This window comes from Cupressus sempervirens, chromosome 7, assembly GCF_028749045.1.
Source record: "Cupressus sempervirens isolate cs-2001-9-10 chromosome 7, ASM2874904v1, whole genome shotgun sequence".
NCBI classification, from domain to species: domain Eukaryota; kingdom Viridiplantae; phylum Streptophyta; class Pinopsida; order Cupressales; family Cupressaceae; genus Cupressus; species Cupressus sempervirens.
The window spans coordinates 245,030,042-245,042,214 of NC_143124.1; the positions used below are offsets into that span (position 1 = coordinate 245,030,042).

At 34.9% G+C, this 12,173-nt stretch overlaps 1 protein-coding gene across 3 annotated transcripts in view; it reads left to right on the forward strand.

The window, feature by feature from the left end:
* The first annotated feature begins 286 nt into the window (after positions 1–286).
* The window catches only part of LOC149546411 (putative protein arginine N-methyltransferase 6), a 248,429-nt gene continuing 236,542 nt past the window's right edge, over positions 287–12,173 (forward strand). For 2 of the 3 annotated variants that reach the window (XR_016353711.1, XM_089791185.1), the window contains exons 1-3: positions 501–870; positions 5,294–5,359; positions 5,537–5,605. Coding sequence is in view for 2 of the 3 variants with exons in the window: in XM_089791185.1 (XP_089647311.1) it covers positions 679–870; positions 5,294–5,359; positions 5,537–5,605 (327 nt within the window). In the remaining variant the exon portion in view is untranslated. Of the gene's footprint in view, positions 871–5,293; positions 5,360–5,536; positions 5,606–12,173 lie in introns of all 3 variants that reach the window. The other variant, XM_089791186.1, reaches the window with a different exon arrangement.

Genomic DNA, 12,173 nt, shown 5'->3' on the forward strand with positions numbered 1-12,173 from the left:
ACACATACCAAGCCTTTAACACAATGGTAAATTCTGAGTATAACAATAACAATAATAATAAATAAATAATCTAGACTTTGGCCAATTAGCTATAAAAATATTGAAATATCTTGAATAACAAATTAACACTAAAATCTTTTAATATACAATAATAAAAAATGACGCATAGTGTTTTGTGCGACGAATGAACACTCACATGACATGTCACAACACTAATAGTTTTAAAGGCCAAAAAATCTTTGGAAATCTACAATATGCATCAGGAACCGCCTGTTAAATATTTTTTAATGTGTGTCCAACATGTGAGACCGCTGAATTATACCAAATAATACAAAATTTGCCGCAAGTTCAAGCCAATCGGAACGTGTAGTTTCAAAAAGGAAAGGTCCGGCTTTCAGACAACAGTCCTATAAAAGTGTAAACGAAGCGTTTTTGTTGAATCCTGTCTTAATGATTTCGCTTCAAATTGTATAAATATAAATAAAAGGGACAGGTGGAGCAGCGTCACCATGTCAGAAAGGAGGCACATCCATCAAATTAATAATGGCTTAAACCCTTATTCACTGGCCTTAACAATATCCCAAAACCCCATTTGCTTTCTTCTGCAAGTCACATTTTTAACCGTTTGAAAGCTGGAAGTTGGAGGGAGTATATATAAACAGTGTACATTCAGCAGCCATGTTCAGCGGTCACAAACGCGGGAGCTTTAATAGCGCTTGCAGCAGCCGCAGAAGTAGTAGAAATTCAAGGGATGCCAGGCTTGCTTGGGCTGCTCAACAGCAGGGAACCTCTTGTAGTAGTAGTACTGAAAATGATGCTTTGTATTTCGGCTCATATGCCCATGTTGGAATTCATGAAGAAATGATCAAGGTGAGCTTTCTCGTCCAGCTATTTATTGCTGAGTTTTTGGGTGGGGAAGGGAGAGTTAATTCTGAAGTGCATATGACGGTATGATTGCTTTGGACCGTACCGAGTTCATAAATGTAATATGTTTGTGCAATGGTAAGCATGAATACATGCTTTAAATGAAGGTTCTTATAGAACCCATTTGATAGCTGAGGCTCTGTTTTGTCTTGAAAGCATTGTTGGTGGGCTTGTACTACATTCTCAGGATTTGAGACACATCCTAACTTTGAGTAATGGATTAGTGATTGAATTTAGAAGCATCAAGCATTAATTAATTTGTAGAGAGTAAAACCCATTTGAAAATTGCAAACTCTTAGATGTGTTTTTCTTCACTTGATACTTCATGGGAGAGGTTATCGTTTCCCTCGAAAGACATAATGGATTTGCCTGAATCATACTCTTAAGATTTATAAACTCAGCTCACAGATTGAAGCATGTTCTGAAACCTTCGGTCCTACACGGAAGATTAAATTTAAGCTGTCGAAGTCGAGAATTTGGTTTGGGCAAAGCGCTTTTGAGTTTTGACAATTAATAGAGCATGGGATGACGCATGTTTTTTTATCGGTGAATTTTGAAAGAGGTTGAGAGTTTCCATGAAAGCATTGTCGGATATATTATACATATTTGTCAATCTCAGTACATGTGAGATTATATTTAGAAACGCTACGGTATGCAATTGTTCTGGGTAATATTTTGACTAAATATCACTAGACGATGTCTTCAGTTTCTTGGTAAATTTTGGGTGAGGTTATGAGTTGCTTTACAAGCATTGTTTGTGAAGTTGGACCATTCTTTTTAGTTTTATTACATGTGATTGGAATTGGAAAGATTAGGCATTTCTTTTTGATAAAATAGACCGTATATTAGAACCAAAGTAAAAATTACAGTTGAACCTCGGGCGTTGCAAGTGAATTTGAATCTGAGTCACGGTCTTATAAATTCTCTTGTTAGCCTGACACCCAACAACACTGCACATATGGTGAGACAAATATTAGCGATCAGAACCATAAGATCTATAATCATGAAATGTACTCAAACATACCCAATTATTTTAAACCACAGCTTGCCAGATTCCTTTCTTGAATAGTGAATAGTAAAATACCATTGACACAATGAGACAAGATTTATAAGCATGGGTCACACTTGTTTGTACCCTGTAATTGTTTAACACATCCTTGTCAAAATTCTGTCCTATTGCTATGAGGGAAATTTGAACTAGATTCATGCACATGTTCTCCCCCCCTTTACATGCCCTTGGATACCATGAGACACAATTTTAATGAGTAATATACTTTTATGAAAGACTATCTAGGACTTGTTTGATTCATATTATCTTTCGTCTATGCCAAATGAAACAACATGCCCAGCCTCATCTCATTTTTTAACACCCTCAGATTGAGACACAGACAAAAATAACCATTTCTATCTGTCCTTCCATATTTCAACAGATCTATATGGCCCATTTCTTACAAAAGCATAAAATAAGAAACACAAAGCTGCTTCCAAAAGTGAAAAACATGAAAAGCATTGCTGGAACCTTGTGCGTAACCCCTAAAGCATGTATTCAAAACACATTTCACTTATCTTTTTTCAATTCGGAATGCGTGGAATAGCAATTTGTGACTCTATTTATGGATCGGACCTTTTGAGAAATACGAAATGTTTAAACATTATACAGTCCTATAATTGTTGTGCTGGATGCATGTTTTAGGTTAACTATTTCATTATATTTATTTAAGCAAAATATGTTTTGTCATTATTAATTTTCACTTTATCAGGCTACTGTTGACTAATAAAAAGTGGTCTCACAATGTTGAAGGTCCTTTTGCTTCACATGATTGCTAAAGAAAGAGTATTTGTGGAGATTACTATAACTATAAAAGGTAAAAGGCGAAGGTATTCTGCACTCTAATTCATAATAATAGAAAATTTGAAGATGAAAATCTTCTCAAAGTGAAGATGCTAAGGTTGTTAACTTTATACGTAGGATGGAAGTTGACCTTTAGGGTACAGAAATTTATTTTCATTGTACGGTTATAGTTATAATAACCAGATCAACAATGTAGAACTAGACATTGAGACTGACTAAACTGTTGTCGATTACCTTACAGGCACTCTCTAAAACTTGTATATGATGGTATAACTCTCTGTGTGAAGCTAGTCTGTGACATATATTGCCCAAGAACATGAACTAATTCCACAATTCTTTTAACTTATAATGTGTATTCTAGTTGATTTTTGAATATTTGATATATTTTGTGTAAATCTATTAGTTCAATATAGTTTTAGAATTTTTGTATTTTTAAATTTTTTTTCTGATTTTGGCTGCTAGTGATATATTGTAATGTTTTAATTTTTTTTTTCCTATAATGTTAAAGTTTTCAAATACAAGTTAGCATAAATAATAAATACTTATATGTGTTTTCATCTTTCAAAAAGCTTTTTACTTCATAGTTGTAGTGTGCCATTTTTATTGGTTGTTGTCTACCATGTCTTTGGTTTCTTTTAGATTTTTTGTGTTCTTGGCTTGTTTTACAATTTCAGACAGTCCCTATAATACACAATCCTTTGTATTCTCTTTAGTTTATGCTTTTTTTTTCCAGACAGTGTTCAAAACTCATATTTATATTTTTTTGATTAGTTCTGAATTTTGGATACCCTTTTCCAAAGAGAGGTGTCAATAGGAAACTCAAAACATAGATTGGAGAAAATATGGAAACGCAGAAAATGGAAAAAGGTACAACAGCTTGTTTAATGTTCTTGTTATATATAGAAGACTTTATTTTTGACTTGATTGAAAAGACCCTGTTAATCATGAAGTATACCTGTAAGCAGCTTATGATGTGATTATAAATTAGAGAAGATCCTCTTTTACATAATGTCAAAATACTAACTTGTACCATTCTTGACAAATCAACAGTCTATTGCTTCTTGTTTACCCAAGATATTGCACATATTCCAAGATTAAATATATACCTATCATCCCAATCTGTGACTCGGTAACCCAAGAGCTGATATCCACCACACATTTAATGATCCACAAGATCCTCTTTGCTCCTACTACAATCAAGTTTGAGTTTACCAAGAAGTCATATGACAATGCTAACAACAAAACAAATGTCAGACCTAGTAGAAGAAAGATATATAGGCTGCTCATCTATTGTTTTGTAAGTGATTGGCCGTGCCACTGAATGCTAAATTTCTACAGACCAGTTAGTATTTGCCACTAGGACCTACCATAGCCTGCTGGGCTGCTCTTTCATTGAGCTATTGCCCATTGTATTGCTCAGAATGTGGAATGTTCCCATCTCCCCCCTCAAGCCACATATTTGTGCCAGGGGCTCATAATCTAATTCTCATGCCTCTTACTATTTAGTTTTTGCTGGACCATACAAGATTTGAACCTAGGGGTGGCCATATGTTGTTGGACTGCCCTGCCATTGAGCTAGTGGCTTTGGTGTGATTTGGAATGTAGAGTGTTTCAAAAAATGGACTGCTCTGCCTCTGCACTAGTGGCTTTGGAGTGGTTTGGAATGTAGTGTTTCTGAAAATGGAACAACATGGGTTTCAAATTACCATTTTGAACTGGCAGGTCCTATCATAATAAAGAATGAAGCAAAATTGGTTAATGAATCTTTATTTTTCTCTTCATTGATTATGCAAGGACTGTCATTAGACCGTCTTGATTATGTCTAAGCTTAATAAGATTTGTAATGAATCTTCATTGAGTAGATTGATTAGAATTTTTTAATATCTATCATGTTCTTTAACTAATTCATTTATATGTATTTATTTGTCAATCTTTCTAATAAAATTTATATCACAGTAATAATCAATTTCCGACTTCACAATATTAATTTTATACCATCAATAAAAATGGACATCACAATTGTTTTCCTTTAAGTTTTTACAATAAAAAGTGGTTATTTATTATGATTGTCACAAGGTGCCTGTGAAATGGATTGTGCATGGCACATTTATGACAGCACATCTTAGAGGCAATTTCACAAAAACTTCTGGTTTCATTAATTTTCTTAGAAACAACATTGAAAAGATATGTTGTTAATATAGTATGTTTTTTTTGTATCTTTTGAGTATTGAATCTGATTTCACTCATTCTCAGAGAATGAGTGAAGTTTACAAGTGTATTGTATGTCTTCTCACGATTGTGTGTATGTTAACTTATTCTAGAGGATGTCCACTTGCTGCAGTGTCTTCCAACTGTACATTAAGTGCCATTTGAGCTTTTTGCTTAAGATATAGTCTTTTAAAGTATTTTTTGTAGTCCCAAGCCTATTCTTTGGAAAAAGTTTGTATTTGAAGTCTGGTCTTTCTTTGGTTAATAATATGAGGAGAGTATGTATGTCAAAGTTCATATTTCTTGTAGGATCGTGTGCGTACAGAAACTTATAGAGCTGCCATTTTGCATTATCGAAGCACCATTCAAGGAAAGGTAATAGTCCGAATTTTGTTATGTAGATTGTGTTGTTGAGTTTTATGAGAACTTTTAAAAGAAAGTCTCTAGTTGTTATAGTTTACATGGTTGCGTAACTGTAGTCTTTGTATTATGTAATTTAACTTATAATAAAATTGGTTTTCTGTTGCTATGCAATTGATGATGGAGCTGCAGGTTGTTGTGGATGTAGGATGTGGCACAGGAATACTGTCAATATTCTGTGCATTGGCTGGTGCTAAAAAGGTATTGTCATATATTTGAGAAGGTTGTTTGAGTTGTGGTTTAATGGGTTTTTGCAGTATATTTTATATGTTAGACAATTTGTACGGTCTATTCTCATTAAGAAAAATAATGCATTTTTGCCGTTTTAAGAGACACACAATCAAGATTGTTACTTGAGCACGATGCGTTCAATCCCTTACACACTAGCATAGAGTTTGTAAAACAATGTTTAGCATTTCAAGCTACCAAAAAGTGTCCTTGTTGTTCTTTTTGCTTTGTCTGGTATTAGATATAGAGTTTTCTGTACAAGCCGAGTTCCTAGCTTCAAAATATTATCATTTTTATCTTAATACGAAAAACAGACAATGCATTAACCAGGACACATTTGTATTGATCAGGAGTTTGCCGTGTGCACATGGATTATTCTCCCGCTAATATAATTTGGGCTCTAGAATGGCTGGAAGTATTTCATTGAACAATTATTGGACTACCATATGTGACAAATATGTAGATGGATTGTGATGGTTGACAACAACTGGCAGTATGTAGCCAATTTTACTGCAAATTTCAGGGCTGTGTGGCTGCATACCAAGAACTTGTGTAATGCACCCCTGATTTCAGTACGTGTCAAGATCTCATAAATAGGGGAATCCATCTGGATATATTGAGTGTCTAGAAATTTCATGAGATTACTAATTGGTAATTAACTAAGTTGACGATTCGGGCTTGGGGACAGATTCAGGTTAATGGGTTCGGTCAAAAGAAAAATTTACCATTTGGGTTCGTGGGTGGGTTTGTGTGTGTGTGTGTGTGTGTGCATTATATACACTTAAAAAAAAGAGAAACGTTTGTAATTGCAAAACTAAGTCATTTCACAATATGAATGTATGTTGCTTGATCATTGATTGATGCCAAATGCTAACGATAATCATTAAATACTTGCTCATTAATCTATCTTCATGATTGTAAAGAAAATCATACATTTAATTACCAAATTGAAAAATGAAATTGCAAAACATAGACTAGGTAATCAAATAATAAAATTTGAAACATAATGATAAATGACAAGTGTTTAGTAGTTTATCAATGATCACAGTATCAAATGCCCTTCAAGGGTCAAATGGGTCATCAAAAAATGAGGGATCAGTGGCTTCATCCTCGGCTACAACTATATCTAGATCCTCATCATTGGAAGCCAAACCGGTTCCACTAGTCCTACATGCTGCTATATCATGCTCCTCCTCAAAATGAGAGATTAGACGAGTGAAATGTTTTCTATTAGGTTCCTTTTAGGGTTACATTGAAAAAAAAAAAAAAAAAACTCTTTAAAGTTGTTTATGTCACATTTTGGACCCTATTGCCCTAAGTCCATCCGGGTTTGTTGTTGGTTTGCTCCAACATGACCCAGGCAAGCCCATTGTCCGAAATAAGGACCCTACGCGGACCTGCAGCGAACCCAGACCTGGACCTGAATCCGGGCAGCAGGGATGAACCTGATAACATAGGTAATTAATGATTACTCATAAGGAAACAAACTGAAATCAAGAAATATTAAATCAATTTTGTTTTACTCATTGTATTGCACATTGCTGAATCATCGCGAGATATAACTATAGTTGATAAGAGTCTATGTGAAGACCTCGTGAGTATTCTTATTCCCTGTTCCTGTCAAAATTTTTATTCTGCATTTGTTTTCCTGCCAAAAAATTGTTGTTTTAATTTTTATCCTACTTCATCTTATAAATTTTAGATGTATTCTCAAGAGAATATATATAATAAGCCCAATTCAATAGTCCGAGGAAGCGGGGTTTTCTTCCCAATGCCTCTTTGGACATCTACCACCAATGATTGGTCCAGAATGGATCAGTTCACATTTGATGAGCATGTCTATCTTGTACTCATTTATACAAACACAACCAATATGAAAAATAATAAGGCAAAAAGAAGCATGGGGTAGACAGTTGGGTGCAGAGATGTAATGGAATCTTGGAAAATGTTGGGGGCAGGGGAGATGTATACTATACATATAGAACTTGAAATGCTAGTTATTATGAAATGATGTTTCAGCATAACATGCCAAATAAATACTTGAGCTTAGCAAAATTGCAACACAAACCACAACTATTGAACATTCAACATAGTAACTGTTACTGAATTTGTTACTTATGTTATAATTCAGTTTCATATAAGCAGAATATTTCACAAAAAGTGCATGTTCAATTCATGTTTACAATCAGATGTTCTGTTTGCAAATCTTTTCTATTGTAAAACTGAAAATTAAGCTGAAATGTCCTTTTGTATTCATTATCAAGAGATGAGTATAACTAATATATACATTTGATGAAATGCAACTAACAAGCTGAATGTGCATGCACCTCTCACACAAAGGGCTGTAAGAGTAGCCTCTATTACTCAACTGCTAAGCTATTACCTATTGTATACAAATGTAATGAACATGGAAGAAAAGAAAAGAATAGGTATGTAATAGGTCATGGGTAACCAGTCATTGCCTGTGGTGAATGACTGGTTGAATGTCCTCTTGTTTGCTTTTTAGTGCTAGCTGCCCTATGCCTTGCATCCAGAGTTTCAGTTGTGTCCTGCAAGAGAAAGAGAAATGATTTAGATCAAAAGATCTAAGCAATACCAGTACCTCCTCTTATACATACATATGTTGTCCTAGCGCCATCTTGTACATTTGCATAGAAAATGAGGTATATGTCAGCAGGAGATCACAAGTCACATGCATATATCAGAAGTACATGAAAGAGTCTGCATTTAAATCAACTAAATGTAAGCATAAAAGGAATATGCAACATGTGTGAAACCTTTTGTTTATATCTTCTTTCTGATTACGAACAGCAAGTATCATTCATAATGGTAAAGCATTAAAGGGACACTTCTATCAGTTTTGAAACCTTTTGCTTTAATATATGCATCTAAGTGTAATAATGGACTCCAAGGGCTCGTTTGGTTGCTAGAATAGGAATAGAAATTTTGGAATACGTTTTCTATTCTCCGTTTGGTTCTTTAAATTTAATAGGGAATAGGGATACATATTCCCATTTTATCTCTAAAATGAGCTTATACCCATTCCAAAAAATAGCTGTTACTGGAAAAGCCATTCCTATTCCGAATATTGCATCCCTATTCTCCATTCCTATGCTTGCATCCAAACGGGCCCTAAGAGAAGTAGAGGCTCTATATTTCAGTGTGAAGAGACGCAAGAAATATAGAGTAGAATGGACAGTTTGAGCATCATTTCAAAATACAGAGCAGACAAGCAAATTGTGCATTCAGAGGAGATGAAACTGAAAGGATGTTTTCAGTAAGAGGGAAGAGGCCAAAATGGAAGTTGTATGAGTGATTGCTGAATAATGAAGCAGTATCAAATGAATGAATTTCTCCAGTCAAAAGTACAAACGGAAAGCTGAAGGCTATAGCTTGCAAAATTTGGAGAATACTTCACAACTTGAAACAACAGTAAAATCTGCAAATATATGGACATAGCAATCTTTTATTTCACACATTTCGTTCTCTCATTCAAGTGTTACTAGTTAAAATAAATGGCATGAAAAGTGACAGAGAATGGCAGCCTGCAAAAGATAAACGAGAAGAAACTCTCAAGCAGACAAAGACACACAAATTCATGAGCATCTGCAGTGATTGTAGGGAGATAATGCAAATTTGAATTGAAGAAAGCACCCAGATAGAGAAATGTACTCATGCTGTGAGTAAAGAGAGGTTAAACCTTTAGAAAATTTTCATGGCAAATTTGTTTGTTATATGCCTATGCAAAAGGAGAGTTTCAGTAGACGAAAGCATGGCTTCCTAAATAATTGCAGCTGTACAAATACCCAAAAAAGTTTTCAGTACGAGGTTGTAGACCCAGAATAAGTGGAAGAACTAAGGGCAGGAATCACAACTAAACAAAGGAAATGAATATTTCAGTTAGCAAAATGAATTTTTTCTCAAAGCCCATTAAATCTTTACCAGGTCAGTGTGGTAATAAGTGATCAATGATGCTTCTCTACAAGCCGTGGCTACCAACATGAGCAGGCAGGGATATTGAATCTAAAAATTATGAAGAAGGCATTTACATCTATTACAATTGAGCTTGTCTATATCCACGAACTGATAAATGAAGTCATTAACTTCAACCGAAGTGATGAGAAAAGATACAGAATGCTAATTGCACCTGAAATATGCGAAAAGCTGGATGAATTGAAAGAGAAAAAAAAATGTAAATCCATTTCTTAGCAAAAAATGAAACCCTTGGCCCTATTCCAAAAAGAGTAAGGAATAAATATAAACCCTTGGTGCCATAACTTTTATGCAGAAATACCCACAAGCTAATAGCGTTCAGACAGTAGTAAAATTCAGACATGAGGAATTTCAAGAAAATTAGCTAGTAATTTGCAAATGGCCCACAATAGCCAGATATTGGAGGTTCAGAAAAATATTTCTTACTCTTTCTTTGTTTCCAGCAAAATGATGAAAGACATCAGTGGTAAAATAAGAGGCAAGATTCATCACAGAAGCTCTATCAATGACGGTTACTTGTTCTTCGAACATCTTCCCCATAATCCAAAAATAATCTCCTGGCATGGCCTGTAGATGCCAAGAAAGAGCAAAAGAAATAACATGCAGGTATTATAATCTAGAAGTTTGATAGTGGAACAATAAAGGAAAATAAAGATCATAATCCGCAGATATCTAAGAAGCCGCAAGAGAAATGGAAGAAAAGAGGCAAATAAAACATTTCACCTTCTTTAAATGACCTTTGGCAAATACAAAAATTCCAATAATGATGTAGGGGTGAATTTCTATCAATAACGGCTCCCAGCAGAAAACTCCAGTTTCCCAAAATGCAGCAAATATCCATGGCATCAAAAGCCAAAAATACAAAGAGGAAATGTTACAGAATAGCCATGATAGCATCAGAAACTCCAGCCATGGCATGAGGAAAAGGATCACGACAGCAGTAAAATGCCAAAGAACGATTTTCTTATATTGGAAACCTATATTTTCTCCTCTTCTGAATTTTCCAGACTCCAAATGCAAGATGAAGAAATGAATGCGTTTAGGGTTGTAAATGACAGATATGTTTACCCTCAATTTCTTTTCATAAGTTTTGAAGTCCGATGGTTTTACGTGGGATTTTATTTGTCAAAATCACATTGAATATATTTATGTGTCGTGGGCAAGGGTTGCTTAATAATTTTGTTGAACATTTCTTATTTTGCATAAGTTTGGTCTTTGTAAAAGAAGTATTAGATGATATTATCAAGATAATATCTTATACTTTCTATAATAGTCAACTACTTGTTTGTAGTCCGTCTTTCAGTCTAGATAGGAATGTTTCCTATTCCGTCTCTTTTTTCTTCAGTCCAGATAGGAATGTTTCCTGTCCTGTCTCTAATTTTGTTTCTAATTCCGTCTTCAGTCTACGTTGTTTCTTTTAGAAACAACGTCCTTGTAATTCTTTATAAGGAATACATTTGTTCCTCTGTTAATGAATCATCTGAAAATCCGTTAATCTGCCAACTCTTCTTGAATCTTGTAACATGGTATCAAAGCCTAGTTCTTGAACTTTTTGAAAAGTTTATAATTTCATTCGAAATTATTTGCCCAAATTTTTCGAAATTCAGCTAGGTCTCTTTTCTAAAAATCGTGGGAAGATTTTTCTGCATTCGGCTTTGCAAACTCACGCCGTTTTTTGGTGTTTGTTCAGCACACTCTAGCCCCATTCGTCCATGCACATCGATCCTTGAAAATAATCCGCCATTTTTATCAAGAAATTTGAAGTTTTTTCAAGCTTTTTTCAGCCAGGGCCGTTTTTTTTCGAAACCCTAATTTTTGGGGTTGAAAAAATATTGTGTTTGCAGGTTCTTGGTGGGTTTTTCGAGAGCTCAACTGGGTTGTCATCCGTTTTTTCTGGGTGCCTCGATTTTCGAGCCAGCGGATCCAAAAAAAACAGCAGATTCCTTCTGAGTTTTTCGAGCTCTCTTCTGGGTCATTCTCTAATTCTTCTAGGTCTTTCGTATTTTTGCCTCGAAGAACGTGCCTTCACAGATTTTCACTGTTTTTCATTGGAAAACGTGCCATGGCATCTCTGACAAATATTTTGCTCAAGCATAATTCCAAATTCAATGGTCGCAATTATGGAATCTGGAAGCAGCACATCATCGCAATCTTCAAATATCAAAACACCGATCAACTTATTCTGGGTGTTAGGCAGTGTTCGACTTCTCCGGGTCCTGATCAAGGCGAAGCTGCATTTTTCGCCTTCTGAATCTGTTTCTGTTTTTTATGGTTTGTTGATTTTGTCCTCAAAAATCATTTCAAGTTGTCTGTAATACGCAAGGTTGCGTGAGATTCTGGGTTTGTTGATTTTGTCCTCAAAAATCATTTCAAGTTGTCTGTAATACGCAAGGTTGCGTGAGATTTTGGGTTTGTTGATTTTCTCCTCAAAAATCATTTCAAGTTGTCTGTAATACGCAAGGTTGCGTGAGATTCTGGGTTTGTTGATTTTCTCCTCAAAAATCATTTCAAGTTGTCTGTAATACGCAAGGTTGCGTGAGATTTTGGG